This window comes from Heterodontus francisci, chromosome 35 (genome assembly GCF_036365525.1).
Source record: "Heterodontus francisci isolate sHetFra1 chromosome 35, sHetFra1.hap1, whole genome shotgun sequence".
In the NCBI taxonomy this organism is placed as follows: Eukaryota; Metazoa; Chordata; class Chondrichthyes; order Heterodontiformes; family Heterodontidae; genus Heterodontus; species Heterodontus francisci.
The window spans coordinates 55,516,686-55,534,223 of NC_090405.1; the positions used below are offsets into that span (position 1 = coordinate 55,516,686).

The window sequence follows — 17,538 nt, forward strand, 5'->3', positions numbered from 1 at the left end:
AAATAGGGGCATAGAATGCAAAAGCAAGGAAGTTATGATAAACCTTTATAAAACACTGGTGCGGGCTCAACTGGAGTATTGTGTCCAGTTCCAGACACCACACTTTAGGAAAGATATGAGGGCATTAGCGAGTGTGCAGAAAAGATTCATGAGAGTGGTTCCAGGGAAGTGGAACTTCAGTTACATGGATAGATTGGAGAAAAGAAGGTTAAGAGGAAATTTCATAGAGGTATTCAAAATCATGAGGGGTCTGGACAGACAGAGAGAAACTGTTCCGGCTGGTGGACGGATCCAGAACTAGAGGACACCGATTTAAGGTGATTGGCATAAGATGCAATGGCGACATGAGGAAAAACTTTTTCACACAGAGAGTGTATAGGATCTGGAATGCACTGTCTGAGAGTGTGGTGGAGGCAGGTTCAGTGAGTGTTTAGGATCTGGAATGCACTGTCTGAGAGTGTGGTGGAGGCAGGTTCAGTGAGTGTTTAGGATCTGGAGTGCGCTGCCTGAGAGTGTGGTGGAGGCAGGTTCAGTGAGTGTTTAGGATCCGGAATGCACTGTCTGAGAGTGTGGTGGAGGCAGGTTCAGTGAGTGTTTAGGATCCGGAATGCACTGTCTGAGAGTGTGGTGGAGGCAGGTTCAGTGAGTGTTTAGGATCCGGAATGCACTGTCTGAGAGTGTGGTGGAGGCAGGTTCAGTGAGTGTTTAGGATCTGGAGTGCACTGTCTGAGATTGTGGTGGAGGCAGGTTCAGTGAGTGTTTAGGATCTGGAATGCACAGCCCGAGAGTGTGGTGGAGGCAGGTTCAGTGAGTGTTTAGGATCTGGAATGCACAGCCTGAGAGTGTGGTGGAGGCAGGTTCAGTGAGTGTTTAGGATCTGGAATGCACTGCCTGAGATTGTGGTGGAGGCAGGTTCAGTGAGTGTTTAGGATCTGGAATGCACTGTCTGAGAGTGTGGTGGAGGCAGGTTCAGTGAGTGTTTAGGATCTGGAATGCACTGTCTGAGAGTGTGGTGGAGGCAGGTTCAGTGAGTGTTTAGGATCTGGAATGCACTGTCTGAGAGTGTGGTGGAGGCAGGTTCAGTGAGTGTTTAGGATCTGGAATGCACTGTCTGAGAGTGTGGTGGAGGCAGGTTCAGTGAGTGTTTAGGATCTGGAATGCACTGTCTCAGAGTGTGGTGGAGGCAGGTTCAGTGAGTGTTTAGGATCTGGAATGCACTGTCTGAGAGGGTGGTGGAGGCAGGTTCAGTGAGTGTTTAGGATCTGGAATGCACTGTCTCAGAGTGTGGTGGAGGCAGGTTCAGTGAGTGTTTAGGATCTGGAATGCACTGTCTGAGAGGGTGGTGGAGGCAGGTTCAGTGAGTATTTAGGATCTGGAATGCACTGTCTGAGAGGGTGGTGGAGGCAGGTTCAGTGAGTGTTTAGGATCCGGAATGCACTGTCTGAGAGTGTGGTGGAGGCAGGTTCAGTAAGTGTTTAGGATCTGGAATGCACTGTCTGAGAGTGTGGTGGAGGCAGGTTCAGTGAGTGATTAGGATCCGGAATGCACTGTCTGAGAGTGTGGTGGAGGCAGGTTCAGTGAGTGTTTAGGATCCGGAATGCACTGTCTGAGAGTGTGGTGGAGGCAGGTTCAGTAAGTGTTTAGGATCTGGAATGCACTGTCTGAGAGGGTGGTGGAGGCAGGTTCAGTGAGTGTTTAGGATCTGGAATGCACTGTCTGAGAGGGTGGTGGAGGCAGGTTCAGTGAGTGTTTAGGATCTGGAATGCACTGTCTGAGAGGGTGGTGGAGGCAGGTTCAGTGAGTGTTTAGGATCCGGAATGCACTGTCTGAGAGTGTGGTGGAGGCAGGTTCAGTGAGTGTTTAGGATCCGGAGTGCGCTGCCTGAGAGTGTGGTGGAGGCAGGTTCAGTGAGTGTTTAGGATCCGGAATGCACTGTCTGAGATTGTGGTGGAGGCAGGTTCAGTGAGTGTTTAGGATCTGGAGTGCACTGTCTGAGAGTGAGGTGGAGGCAGGTTCAGTGAGTGTTTAGGATCTGGAATGCACTGTCTGAGAGTGTGGTGGAGGCAGGTTCAGTGAGTGTTTAGGATCTGGAATGCACTGTCTGAGAGTGTGGTGGAGGCAGGTTCAGTGAGTGTTTAGGATCTGGAATGCACTGTCTGAGAGTGTGGTGGAGGCAGGTTCAGTGAGTGTTTAGGATCTGGAATGCACTGTCTGAGAGTGTGGTGGAGGCAGGTTCAGTGAGTGTTTAGGATCTGGAATGCACTGTCTGACAGTGTGGTGGAGGCAGGTTCAGTGAGTGTTTAGGATCTGGAATGCACTGTCTGAGAGTGTGGTGGAGGCACGTTCAGTGAGTGTTTAGGATCCGGAATGCACTGCCTGAGAGTGTGGTGGAGGCAGGTTCAGTGAGTGTTTAGGATCTGGAATGCACTGCCCGAGAGTGTGGTGGAGGCAGGTTCAATGAGTGTTTAGGATCTGGAATGCACTGTCTGAGAGTGTGGTGGAGGCAGGTTCAGTGAGTGTTTAGGATCTGGAATGCACAGCCTGAGAGTGTGGTGGAGGCAGGTTCAGTGAGTGTTTAGGATCTGGAATGCACTGCCTGAGATTGTGGTGGAGGCAGGTTCAGTGAGTGTTTAGGATCTGGAATGCACTGTCTGAGAGTGTGGTGGAGGCAGGTTCAGTGAGTGTTTAGGATCTGGAATGCACTGTCTGAGAGTGTGGTGGAGGCAGGTTCAGTGAGTGTTTAGGATCTGGAATGCACTGTCTGAGAGTGTGGTGGAGGCAGGTTCAGTGAGTGTTTAGGATCTGGAATGCACTGTCTGAGAGTGTGGTGGAGGCAGGTTCAGTGAGTGTTTAGGATCTGGAATGCACTGTCTGAGAGTGTGGTGGAGGCAGGTTCAGTGAGTGTTTAGGATCTGGAATGCACTGTCTGAGAGTGTGGTGGAGGCAGGTTCCGTGAGTGTTTAGGATCTGGAATGCTCTGTCTGAGTGTGGTGGAGGCAGGTTCAGTGAGTGTTTAGGATCTGGAATGCACTGTCTCAGAGTGTGGTGGAGGCAGGTTCAGTGAGTGTTTAGGATCTGGAATGCACTGTCTGAGAGTGTGGTGGAGGCAGGTTCAGTGAGTGTTTAGGATCTGGAATGCACTGTCTGAGAGTGCGGTGGAGGCAGGTTCAGTGAGTGTTTAGGATCCGGAATGCACTGTCTGAGAGTGTGGTGGAGGCAGGTTCAATCGAGGCATTCAAAAGAGAACTGGATAATTATATGAAGAGAAAAAATTTGCAGGGCTACAAGGAAAAAGGCTGGGAGTGGGACTAGATGAGCAGCTGTTCTAGAGCCAGCTTGGCATTGATTCTTTTGGCCCAGGATCTGACTGTCAATCATTCTGAGCCAATAAGGTAGCTGGAATAAAAACAGAAAGTGCTGGAAATACTCAACAGGTCTGGCAGCATCTGCGGAGAGAGAAACAGAGTTAACGTTTCAGGTCAGTGATCCATCAGATCTGGATTGTTGTTTTCTGTCGGAAGTACAGCTGGTATTTTGGGGGCGAGTGGAGATAAAAATATTCAGCCTCTGAAACACTTACTGTGGGTTGCTGGGGGCGGGGTAGGGGATGCTGGGTCCTGCAGAGGGGGGGGTGGTGGGGGAGAATGCAGCACGCTGGGCTGTGTGAGGGGGGAGAGGGGACGCTGGGGAGGGGAGAGGGGATGCTGGGTGAGTGAGGGGGGGATGCTGGGCTATGTTGGGGGGGTGGGAGGGAATGTACAATTGATGTTTGTGTCTCTCCTGAGCCATTATTACAGACACTGTGAGGTGCACAAATACTGGAATGAATTACCACTGATCGAATGCCTGGTGTCCGAACCAGAGTCCATTACGGGGGGGTTTTTGCCGACTTTTCCAAACGATCCGGGTGCTGCAGAGACACAGATAGTTATTCATCCAGCTGATGGAAACCCAATGTCTACTTTGCACACTAACTACTCTCTACTCAACCCCTACAACACATATTGAAGACAGAGTGTGATGAACAATGGTACAACTTTCAGGAAGAGGGACACAGTGAAGATGCTGGCAATGGAAAGTGCACCTTAACCCTTTGATGAGCTTCACACACTTCATCCCATTGATCATCCATCACTGGCTATTATCCAGTGTTAACCCTGTACATTAACTGAGTCATTATATATATTCTATGTGTGAGTGGGTAGTGCAGGCAGGTCCTGTTGTGTTAAAACTGTGTTGACCAATACGTATGGGGTATACTGGGAATCCAGCTGCTAATTGTATTGTTGATTAGTGAATAAAAATGAGTAATAGACCCTGTCATTGGTCAGGTGATCTTAATACTAGATGCAGGAAGGATGTTCCCGATGGTGGGGGAGTACAAAACCAGGGGTCATAGTCTAAAGATACTGGGTAAACCTTTCAGGACTGAGATGAGGAGAAATTTCTTCACCCAGAGAGTGGTGAGCCAATGGAATTCACTACCACAGAAAGCAGTTGAGGCCAAAACATTGTATGTTTTCAAGAAGGAGTTAGATATAGCTCTTGGGTTTAAAGGGATCAAAGGTATGGGGGGAAAGCGGGAACAGGTTTGATGATCAGCCATGATCATAATAAATGGCGAAGCAGGCTCGAAGGGGTAAATGGCCTACTCCTGCTCCTATTTTCTCTGTAATACTCATTCAGCCATTCTCGGCAAACCTACTCATTAATAATGGCCAACAGTGTTGTCATGGCAATGGGAACGCAGCATCAAACCACACGCTGGATGGAAAGCGGTGGGGGGGGGGTCTAATCGGTGAGTGGGGACGGGGACAAGGGGTCTGGACGGACAGTGGGGACGGGGACGGTGGGTCTGGATGGAGAATGAGGATGGGGACGAGGGGTCTGGACGGAGAATGGGGATGGAGACGAGGGGTCTGGACGGAGAATGGGGACGGAGACGAGGGGTCTGGACGGAGAGTGGGGACGGGGATGAGAGGTCTGGAAGGAGAGTGGGGACGGAGACGAGAGGTCTGGAAGGAGAGTGGGGACGGAGACGAGAAGTCTGGAAGGAGAGTGGGGACGGAGACGAGAAGTCTGGAAGGAGAGTGGGGACGGAGACGAGAAGTCTGGAAGGAGAGTGGGGACGGAGACGAGGGGTCTGGAAGGAGAGTGGGGATGGAGACGAGGGGTCTGGATGGAGAGTGGGGACGGAGACGAGGGGTCTGGACGGAGAATGGGGATGGAGACGAGGGGTCTGGATGGAGAGTGGGGACGGAGACGAGGGGTCTGGACGGAGAGTGGGGACGGAGACGAGGGGTCTGGACGGAGAGTGGGGATGGAGACAAGGGGTCTGGATGGAGAGTGGGGACGGAGACGAGGGGTCTGGACGGAGAGTGGGGACGGAGACGAGGGGTCTGGACGGAGAGTGGGGACGGGGATGAGAAGTCTGGAAGGAGAGTGGGGACGGAGACGAGGGGTCTGGAAGGAGAGTGGGGACGGAGACGAGGGGTCTGGAAGGAGAGTGGGGACGGAGACGAGAGGTCTGGAAGGAGAGTGGGGACGGAGACAAGAAGTCTGGAAGGAGAGTGGGGACGGAGACGAGGGGTCTGGAAGGAGAGTGGGGACGGAGACGAGAGGTCTGGAAGGAGAGTGGGGACGGAGACAAGAAGTCTGGAAGGAGAGTGGGGACGGAGACGAGGGGTCTGGAAGGAGAGTGGGGACGGAGACGAGAAGTCTGGAAGGAGAGTGGGGACGGAGACGAGGGGTCTGGAAGGAGAGTGGGGACGGAGACGAGAGGTCTGGAAGGAGAGTGGGGACGGAGACAAGAAGTCTGGAAGGAGAGTGGGGACGGAGACGAGAAGTCTGGAAGGAGAGTGGGGACGGAGACGAGGGGTCTGGAAGGAGAGTGGGGACGGAGACGAGAAGTCTGGAAGGAGAGTGGGGATGGAGACGAGGGGTCTGGATGGAGAGTGGGGACGGAGACGAGGGGTCTGGACGGAGAATGGGGATGGAGACGAGGGGTCTGGATGGAGAGTGGGGACGGGGACGAGAGGTCTTGATGGAGATTTGGGAAAGAGACGAGGGGTCTGGACGGAGAATGGGGACGGGGACGAGAGGTCTTGATGGAGATTTGGGAAAGAGACGAGGGGTCTGGACGGAGAATGGGGACGGAGACGAGGGGTCTGGACGGAGAACGGGGACGGAGACGAGGGGTCTTGTCGGAGAGTGGAGACGGAGACGAGGGGTCTGGACGGAGAGTGGGGACGGGGACGAGGGGTCTGGACGGAGAACGGGGACGGAGACGAGGGGTCTTGTCGGAGAGTGGAGACGGAGACGAGGGGTCTGGACGGAGAACGGGGACGGAGACGAGGGGTCTTGTCGGAGAGTGGAGACGGAGACGAGGGGTCTGGACGGAGAGTGGAGACGGAGACGAGGGGTCTGGACGGAGAGTGGAGACGGAGACGAGGGGTCTGGACGGAGAACGGGGACGGAGACGAGGGGTCTGGACGGAGAATGGGGACGGAGACGAGGGGTCTTGTCGGAGAGTGGAGACGGAGACGAGGGGTCTGGACGGAGAGTGGGGACGGAGACGAGGGGTCTGGATGGAGAGTGGGGACGGGGATGAGATGTCTGGACGGAGAGTGGGGACGGGGACGAGGGGTCTGGATGGAGAGTGGGGACGGAGATGAGAAGTCTGGAAGGAGAGTGGGGACGGGGACGAGAGGTCTGGATGGAGAACGGGGACGGAGACGAGGGGTCTGGATGGAGAGTGGGGACGGGGATGAGATGTCTGGACGGAGAGTGGGGACGGAGACGAGGGGTCTGGACGGAGAGTGGGGACGGAGACCAGGGGTCTGGATGGAGAGTGGGGACGGAGACGAGGGGTCTGGACGGAGAACGGGGACGGAGACGAGGGGTCTTGTCGGAGAATGGGGACGGGGACGAGAGGTCTGGACGGAGAGTGGGGACGGAGACGAGGGGTCTGGACGGAGAGTGGAGACGGAGACGAGGGGTCTGGACGGAGAGTGGAGACGGAGACGAGGGGTCTGGACGGAGAGTGGAGACGGAGACGAGGGGTCTGGACGGAGAACGGGGACGGAGACGAGGGGTCTGGACGGAGAGTGGGGATGGAGACGAGAGGTCTGGACGGAGAGTGGGGACGGAGACGAGGGGTCTGGACGGAGAGTGGGGACGGAGACGAGGGGTCTGGACGGAGAATGGGGACGGAGACGAGGGGTCTGGACGGAGAATGGGGACGGAGACGAGGGGTCTGGACGGAGAGTGGGGACGGAGACGAGGGGTCTGGACGGAGAGTGGGGACGGAGACGAGGGGTCTGGACGGAGAGTGGGGACGGAGACGAGTGGTCTGGACGGAGAGTGGGGACGGAGACGAGGGGTCTGGACGGAGAATGGGGACGGGGCCGAGAGGTCTGGACGAAGACGAGGGGTCTGGACGGAGAGTGGGGACGGAGACGAGGGGTCTGGACGGAGAATGGGGACGGGGACGAGAGGTCTTGATGGAGATTTGGGAAAGAGACGAGGGGTCTGGACGGAGAATGGGGACGGGGCCGAGAGGTCTGGACGAAGACGAGGGGTCTGGACGGAGAATGGGGACGGAGACGAGGGGTCTGGACGGAGAACGGGGACGGAGACGAGGGGTCTGGACGGAGAGTGGGGACGGAGACGAGGGGTCTGGACGGAGAGTGGGGACGGAGACGAGGGGTCTGGACGGAGAGTGGGGACGGAGACGAGGGGTCTGGACGGAGAGTGGGGACGGAGACGAGGGGTCTGGACGGAGAACGGGGACGGAGACGAGGGGTCTGGACGGAGAGTGGGGATGGAGACGAGAGGTCTGGACGGAGAGTGGGGACGGAGACGAGGGGTCTGGACGGAGAATGGGGACGGAGACGAGGGGTCTGGACGGAGAGTGGGGACGGAGACGAGGGGTCTGGACGGAGAGTGGGGACGGAGACGAGGGGTCTGGACGGAGAGTGGGGACGGAGACGAGTGGTCTGGACGGAGAGTGGGGACGGAGACGAGGGGTCTGGACGGAGAATGGGGACGGGGCCGAGAGGTCTGGACGAAGACGAGGGGTCTGGACGGAGAATGGGGACGGGGACGAGAGGTCTTGATGGAGATTTGGGAAAGAGACGAGGGGTCTGGACGGAGAGTGGGGACGGGGCCGAGAGGTCTGGACGAAGACGAGGGGTCTGGACGGAGAATGGGGACGGGGACGAGAGGTCTTGATGGAGATTTGGGAAAGAGACAAGGGGTCTGGACGGAGAGTGGGGACGGGGATGAGATGTCTGCACGGAGAGTTGGGAAAGAGACGAGGGGTCTGGACGGAGAGTGGGGACGGGGATGAGATGTCGGGACGGGGACGAGATGTCGGGACGGGGACGGGATGTCTGGACGGAGAGTTGGGACAGGGACGAGGGGTCTGGACGGAGAGTGGGGACGGGATGTCTGGACGGAGAGTGGGGACGGGATGTCTGGACGGAGAGTGGGGACGGGATGTCTGGACGGAGAGTGGGGACGGGATGTCTGGACGGAGAGTGCTGCATCTTGTTCTGAGAGTCAACATTCTCCTCAGTCAGTCTAATTAAGTTAAAGTCTTGTTTGCAACTAAAATAAAAGCAAAATATTGCGGATGCTGGAAATCTGAAACAAAAACAAGAAATGCTGGAATCACTCAGCAGGTCTGGCAGCATCTGTGGAAAGAGAAGCAGAGTTAACGTTTCAGGTCAGTGACCCTTCTTCGGCCACTGACCCGAAACGTTAACTCTGCTTCTCTTTCCACAGATGCTGCCGGACCTGCTGAGTGATTCCAGCATTTCTTGTTTTTGTTTCTTGTTTGCAACTGCTGGATAAGAACCTGAAAGTGGTTCAAAGATACACCATATCTGTTCAATTCATATCAGAATCCCAACCTTTGGTAAAAGGGAAGAATTGCAATGGTTCATGGCTAATGGTGGCAGAGTTTGGATTACTTTTGGACAGATATACAGGATTGTATGATGTTTTCTCCAAAAATCAGAGCATGTGACTGAAATAGTGTTGCCTTGAAACACGTGTATGTTCAATGATTTCTGCTGCCAATAATCTGGTTAAATATCTGTGAAACTAAAGATCCATTGAATTTTTTTCTTGACCCAAAGCCTCGATTTGCAGGAGTATTTCTTTGCTGTCGAGTTTGAAATGAAATGTTCTGTGAGGTTTTTTGAGCACACTGGTTAACATAATGAGCTCAGGCTCCAGGGAATGAAGGAACTGGCTGCCCCATGTCTAAAAGCAGAGATCAAACCTTTGCTCGTTCCCTATTGACAGCGACAGGATCAGCTACAAATTCAGGAGTAATCCCACACATGCCTGCAGCCCTGGAAGATGAGTTGGTTAGTGCTTTAGCTCTGGACTCTTTAGAGTTCACTCAGATTTCTAAATTTGGGAATAGCAATCAAACCATCTGAGCAGCAAGGCGGACTATTTATGCTACTAGACAAGTGAATCACAAGCCTGCAATTTGAATTCAATAAATCTGATAATCTGTGGGTTAGCACTAAGAAAGTACGCATTACAGTTTACAGATTGTTGATTCATTACTATCCTTTGGAGAGAGAAAACTGCCACCTACACGTGACTCCAGTCCCACACGACGTGCTTGACTCTCAATGTCCTCTGAAGTAGCCGAGCTAACAGTAAACCATCACGACAAAGTTCAACAGAAACAAAAAAAGTGAACAACGTTTTGGCAATGGCATCATGTCAGGGTAAGATTAAGGTAATCTCACCTTGGTCCACTCTGCAAAGTTCTCATTAACATGAGGGAGAAGGTCGATGCCCAAATTGGGAAACCTGTCCCAAAGACTATTCCACGCAACAGCTTGGCACAGTTATAACGCACACAACCATATGATGGCAGCCAATATAACAGACTCCTCCATCACCATGGAAGCCAAGGGATTTGGGGAGTGGCTGGGAAAGTGGAGTTGAGTCTCTGCCCCTAGTTCTAGATTCTCCAGCCAAGGGTGGGGGGGTTGGCGGGGGGGGGGGGGGGGGGGGGAAACAGCCTCTCAGCATCTACCCTGCCAAGCCCTCTAACAATTTTATACATTTCAATGAGATCACATCTCATTCTATTCAATCTCTCCTCATTGGTCAACCCTCTCATTCCAGGAATCAAACTAGTGAAACTTTGTTGCACCCAGTTCTCAGGCAAGTATATCCTTCCTTAAATATGGAAACCAAAACTGCACACCATACTCCAGATGTGGTCTCACCAAAACCCTGTATAATGGCAGCAAAACTTCTTGATTCTGGTACTCCAACCCCCTTACAATAAAGGCTAACATACCATTTGCCTTCCTAATTACTTGCTGTAACTGCACATTACCCTGTAGACGAATCATAGAAAGTTGACACCCAAATCTCTCTGAGCACCAATCTAATGTTATTAAATTCAACCTGATCTGCCAATCCAAAGCTACTGAAAATTTAATGCTAGTTCCAGATTTTAAGAGGGTGAGATTAACAAACATGCAAATGGTTCAAACCAGGTTGATTAAACAGATGGAATCATTACCAACATGGCTAAAAATGGAATGACTTCAAAACCATCCTTATACAAAAGGAAGTCACGAATGTCCCTAGAATTTAAAGGAGACACAGGAAAACAAAACCAAACAGGTCATATTCAGAGACAAATCAGACTTGAGCAGAAATATTTTTACAGACATAAGGAAATTAACTCTCAGTTGGATTGGGAGATGCACCAATCCCAGTTAAAGAAAAGGAAAGCTGCTATTTAACAGGCAATAGAAAATAAGAGTGTGGATAGATGCAGCAGTAAATAGCAAGGTCCATTACAGCTATGTTAGGAGTCAGAGGGCCATAAATAACCTACTGGGCCCTCAGGGAATAAGGGATCCCTGATGACAATCACCCGGAGGTCTCAATGAAACAGGGTCTGTGTTCTGTGAGTCCCTTGCTCATATAGTTAACAAAAAAGACTTTTATACAGTGCTTTCACGAACTCTGGATGCCCCAAAGCATTTTACAACTAATTAAGTATTTTTGAAGTCAACTCACTGTTGCAATGTAGGAAACATATCACAGCAATGAAATGATGTTCAGATCATCTGTTTTGCTCATCTTGGTTGTGGGATAAATATTGTTCAGGACACAGGAAAAATTCTCTGCTCTCCTTCAAGTAGTGTCATCAAATTTTTTACATCCGCCCAAGAGGGCAGACTGGGTCTCGGTTTAAAAGTCCCATACAAAAACGGCCCCTCCAATACTGCAGCACTCCCTCAGTACTGACCCTCCGACAGTGCAGCACTCCCTCACTACTGACCCTCCAAAAGTGCAGCACTGCCTCAGTACTGGCCCTCCGAAAGTGCAGCACTCCCTCAGTACTGGCCCTCCGACAGTGCAGCACTCCCTGACTACTGACCCTCCGAAAATGCAGCACTCCCTCAGTACTGACCCTTGGACAATGCAGTGCTCCCACAGTACTCACCCTCTAACAGTGCAGCGCTCCCTCAGTACTGACCTTCCGACAGTGCAGCACTCACTCAGTACTGACCCTCCGACAGTGCAACGCTCCCACAGTACTGACCCTCCGACAGTGCAGCACTCCCTCAGTACTGACCCTCCGACAGTGCAGCACTCCTTCAGTACTGACCCTCCGACAGTGCAGCACTCCCACAGTACTGACCCTCCGACAATGCAGTGCTCCCACAGTACTCACCCTCTGACAGTGCAGCACTCCCTCAGTACTGACCTTCCGACAGTGCAGCACTCCCTCAGTACTGACCCTCCAACAGTGCAGCACTCCTTCAGTACTGACCCTCCGACAGTGCAGCACTCCTTCAGTACTGATCCTCCGACAGTGCAGCACTCCCTCAGTACTGACCCTCCGACAGTGCAGCACTCCCTCAGTATGACCCTCTGACAGTGCAGCACTCCCTCAGTACTGATCCTCCGACAGTGCAGCACTCCCTCAGTATGACCCTCTGACAGACAGTGCAGCACTCCCTCAGTACTGATCCTCCGACAGTGCAGCACTCCCTCAGTACTGATCCTCCGACAGTGCAGCACTCCCTCAGTACTGACCCTCCGACAGTGCAGCACTCCCTCAGTACTGACCCTCCGACAGTGCAGCACTCCCTCAGTATGACCATCCGACAGTGCAGCGCTCACTCAGTTTTGACCTTCTGACAGTGCAGCACTCCCTCAGTACTGCCCCTCCGACAGTGCAGCACTCCCTCAGTACTGACCCTCCGACAGTGCAGCACTCCCTCAGTACTGACCCTCCGACAGTGCAGCACTCCCTCAGTACTGATCCTCCGACAGTGCAGCGCTCCCTCAGAACTGACCCTCCTACAATGCAGCGCTCCCACAGTACTGACCCTCCGACAGTGCAGCGCTCCCTCAGTACTGACCTTCTGATGTTGCGGTGCTCCCTCTGTACTGACCCTCCGACAGAGCAGCACTCCCTCAGTATGACCCTCTGACAGTGCAGCACTCCCTCAGTATGACCTTCTGACAGAGCAGCACTCCCTCAGTCCTGACCCTCCGACAGTGCAGCACTTCCTCAGTACTGACCCACTGCCAGAGCAGCACTCCCTCAGTACTGACCCTCCGACAGTGCAGCACTCCCTCAGTACTGACCCTCCGACAATGCAGCACTCCCTCAGTACTGACCCTCAGACAGTGCAGCACTCCCAGTACTGACCCTCCGACAGTGCAGCACTCCCTCAGTACTGACCCTCCGACAGTGCAGCACTCCCTCAGTAGTGACCCTCCGACAGTGCAGCACTCCCTCAGTACTGACCCTCCTACAATGGAGCGCTCCCAAAGTACTCACCCTCCGACAGTGCAGCACTCCATCATTACTGACCTTCCGACGATGCGGCACTCCCTCAGTACTGCCCCTCCGACAGTGCAGCACTCCCTCAGTACTGACCCTCCGACAGTGCAGCACTCCCTCAGTACTGACCCTCCGACAGTGCAGCACTCCCTCAGTACTGCCCCTCCGACAGTGCAGCACTCCCTCAGTACTGCCCCTCCGACAGTGCAGCACTCCCTCAGTACTGCCCCTCCGACAGTGCAGCACTCCCTCAGTACTGCCCCTCCGACAGTGCAGCACTCCCTCAGTACTGCCCCTCCGACAGTGCAGCACTCCCTCAGTACTGACACTCTGACAGTGCAGCACTCCCTCAGTACTGTCCCTCCGACAGTGCAGCACTCCCTCAGTACTGACCCTCCGACAGTGCAGCACTCCCTCAGTACTGCCCCTCCGACAGTGCAGCACTCCCTCAGTACTGCCCCTCCGACAGTGCAGCACTCCCTCAGTACTGCCCCTCCGACAGTGCAGCACTCCCTCAGTACTGACCCTCCGACAGTGCAGCACTCCCTCAGTACTGACCCTCCGACAGTGCAGCACTCCCTCAGTACTGACCCTCCGACAGTGCAGCACTCCCTCAGTACTGACCCTCCGACAGTGCAGCACTCCCTCAGTACTGACCCTCCGACAGTGCAGCACCTCCTCAGTACTGACCCTCCGACAGTGCAGCACTCCCTCAGTACTGACCCTCCGACAGTGCAGCGCTTCCTCAGTACTGACCCTCCGACAGTGCAGCGCTCCCTCAGTACTCACCCTCCGACAGTGCAGCACTCCCTCAGTACTGACCTTCCGACGATGCGGCACTCCCTCAGTACTGACCCTCCGACAGTGCAGCACTCCCTCAGTACTGATCCTCCTACAATGCAGCGCTCCCAAAGTACTCACCCTCCGACAGTGCAGCACTCCCTCAGTACTGACCTTCTGACGATGCGGCACTCCCTCAGTACTGCCCCTCCGACAGTGCAGCACTCCCTCAGTACTGACCCTCTGATAGTGCAGCACTCCCTCAGTACTGACCCTCCGACAGTGCAGCACTCCCTCAGTACTGACCTTCCGACGATGCAGCGCTCCCTCAGTTCTGACCCTCCGACAGAGCAGCACTCCCTCAGTATGACCCTCTGACAGTGCAGCACTCCCTCAGTATGACCTTCTGACAGTGCAGCACTCCCTGAGTACTGACCCTCCGACAGTGCAGCACTCCCTCAGTACTGACCCTCCGACAATGCAGCACTCCCTCAGTACTGACCCTCTGACAGAGCAGCACTCCCTCAGTACTGCCCCTCCGACAGTGCAGCACTCCCTCAGTACTGCCCCTCCGACAGTGCAGCACTCCCTCAGTACTGCCCCTCCGACAGTGCAGCACTCCCTCAGTACTGCCCCTCCGACAGTGCAGCACTGCCTCAGTACTGCCCCTCCGACAGTGCGGCACTCCCTCAGTACTGACCCTCAGACAGTGCAGCACTCCCTCAGTACTGCCCCTCCGACAGTGCGGCACTCCCTCAGTACTGACCCTCAGACAGTGCAGCACTCCCTCAGTACTGCCCCTCCGACAGTGCAGCACTCCCTCAGTACTGCCCCTCCGACAGTGCAGCACTGCCTCAGTACTGCCCCTCCGACAGTGCGGCACTCCCTCAGTACTGACCCTCAGACAGTGCGGCGCGCCCTTAGTACTGACCCTCTGACAGTGCAGAACTCCCTCAGTACTGATTCTCCGACAGTGCGGTGATCCCTCAGTACTGACCCTCCGACAGTGCGGCACTCCCTCAGTAAGAACCTCTGACAGTGCGGCACTCTGTTAGTACTGACCCTCCGACAGTGCAGCACTCCCTCAGTACTGAACTTCCGAGAGCAAAAGAACCTGTGCACAGATTGTGCCTGTTTCAGCCAAACAGAATAAGTGACAGCCATTCGCTGGTTCATTCCTCAGGGCAATGCCTTGACCAATCAGAGTCAAGCTGCCTGGTTTAAATTTCAAACAAAGCTTGGCAGTTAACTGTCAGTAACCGTAAACTGGTACATTCTCCATGGCAACGCCTCTACCAATCAGATCAGCATTCTGTTCTGATACAGTATAAATTTGTTGCTTCCCCTGACATTGGTATTCTTGCGAAATGTCCTGATGAGTGCAAGCTTAGACAAAATGTCTCTATTCCAGCAATAAACAGCATCCCCTTTCTGTATGAGGTTAGATCCTGTGGAAAATGCAGTCTCCTGCTCCAGACAGAAGAGACATTGTAATATCTGTTATTACTGATGGGACAATGTCATAAAATATCAGCAAAGACCCCTCCATGTGTTAAAGTCACAGTCCTTGAAATAACACCCTGTGATATTACAGCACCAACGCTTAACCTGCTGAATTTATCACGTCTTTATCTGTTTTAATTTTTTATGTATTGACACAGTTTGCTGGTGATGACACACTTCCAGCCAATCAAACACAATTTCTTTAGAAAGGTTCCAGATTCCCCAGTGAGAAAATGCCCGGGCACACGAAACGCTCAGACACACAGATCACAGGTTCCAGTTGTGCTAGGACTGTGCTGCATTTGCTAATCTCAGCTGCGGTAGTTAGGTGGCCGATGGCTTGGAGGGGGGGGGGGGGGGGGAGGTGGCAGTGCAGTGGGCAGGGGAATTTATTAACTTCAGTTCCATTAAGCCAGGCAGAGGCTTGGGGGAAAAAATCTCAGACACAATTCCTGTTCCTTGTGACTGCAGCCGAAAAGTGCATTTCCCCGTGGAGATTGAGGACAGGTTGGACTTCCTGTGAACTGTCGACACTCACTGTCCTTGGCTCACACTGAATAGTGGCCCGTGTATGATGTACCACAGGGCAGTTGGCGTCTATGAAACTGAGGCCCAGCAAGGGCAGCACCTTGGGAGAGGACAGGAATTTTGGGGGAAGAAACACTCAAGTTTACTTTTCTCGCCTTGCAAGTCTGTGTTTGAGTGTTTTTTTTTGTGTGGCTTGGTCATAATGAAGGTTAAAACATTTCCCTGAAGTGCAGGCTTCAGGGTGGACACAGGATGAAACTGTTCAAAGTAAACCCTGCTGAAGAGCAACATCCAAGTCACACATCCCAAAGATAAATCTTTAAAAAATGGCAAAGTGAAACAGTGGAACGAGGACAAAATGCTTTATCTTGTGTTCAAACTGAAGCGAAGCTCGGGTAGCAGCACCCTATCCACACATCAACCAGTCACAAGTATCTTCAGCAAGTGCCCTCAATTTCCAGGCGCGTGTCAGCAGAACCCCTTCAAGAATCTGGCTGTGATGCTGCTGGTTACAAACTGCAACTGACCATTTAATGTGAAGAGTTGTAGTCCAAGCCGTGGTAAATGGTGAATATACTGCAAGGTGCTGATGTGAAATCTACATGCAGTGGGCTGAGAAGGCAGCAGTCAGTGCTGTAACATCTACTGCCTTTGTGCCTTAACAACAACCTTGGTCTCAAAGCAGGTCAAAGTGCTCGAAAGAACTGTCAACTGAGTACCAAGTGGCACCTACTCACCAAGAATCTGCTCACCTGATGCTCAGCTTGGGATTCATCAGGATCACTCAATTCCAGACATCCATACAGCCTTGATTCAAAAAATGTACACAAAAGCTGAATTGCAGACGTGAGGTGAGAATGACTGCCCCAACAAGGCAGCATTTGACCAAGTGTGGCATCAAGTTAATGGAGATTAAGTGGGAAACTCTACAGTGCCTGGAGATCCTGAGGGGTCTTAACAGGGTGGATGTGGAAAGGATGTTTCCTCTTGTGAGAGAATCTAGAACCAGGGGACACTGTTTAAAAATAAGGGGTCGCCCATTTAAGACAGAGATGAGGAGAGCTTTTTTCTCTCAGAGGGTTGTGAGTCTTTGGAATTCTCTTCCTCAAAAGGCAGTGGAAACAGAGTCTTTGAATATTTTTAAGGCAGAGGTAGATAGATTCTTCATAAGCAAGGGGGTGAAAGGTTATAAATAAAAACAAGAAATACTGGAAATATTCAGCAGGTCTGGCAGCATCTGTGGAGAGAGAAGCAGAGTTAACGTTTCAGGTCAGTGACCCTTCTTCAGAAGGGGTGGAAGATCATTGGGGGTAACCGGGAATGTGGAGTTGAGGTCACAATCAGATCAGCCATGATCTTATTGAATGGTGGAGCAGGCTCAAGGAGCCGACTCCTGCTCCTAATTCATATGTTCGTATGTCCATACCTAGGACAAAGGAAGATGGTTGTGGTTGTTGGAGGTCAATCTTCTGAGCCCCAAGACATCACTTCAGGAGTTCCTCAGGACAATAACCTGGGCCCAACCATCTTCAGCTGCTCCATCAACGACCTTCACTCCATCATAAGGCCAGAACATTGCAAAGTGTTCAACCCCATTTGCAATTCCTCAGATAAAGAAACTGTCCAGACCCGCAACATTCAGACTTGGGCTGACAAGTGGCAAGTAACTTCCATATCACACAAGTGACCAACTCCAACAAGAGAGAATCTAATCACCTCCCCTTGACACTCAATGGCATGACCATCGCTGAATCCCCCACCATCAGCATCCTGGGTCACCATTGGCCAGAAACTCAATTGGAGCAGCCACATAAATACTGTGGTTACCAGAGTAGGTCAGAGGCTGGGAATTCTGTGGTGAGAGGTTCATCCCC

General features: G+C 52.9%; 1 protein-coding gene across 5 annotated transcripts in view; it reads right to left on the reverse strand.

The window, feature by feature from the left end:
* The window catches only part of neo1a (neogenin 1a), a 217,661-nt gene that overhangs the window by 21,632 nt on the left and 178,491 nt on the right, over positions 1-17,538 (reverse strand). For 4 of the 5 annotated variants that reach the window (XM_068015647.1, XM_068015648.1, XM_068015644.1 and 1 more), the window contains exon 21: positions 3,833-3,910. In XM_068015647.1, the coding sequence (XP_067871748.1) occupies positions 3,833-3,910 (78 nt within the window). The remainder of the gene's footprint in view (positions 1-3,832; positions 3,911-17,538) is intronic. The other variant, XM_068015645.1, reaches the window with a different exon arrangement.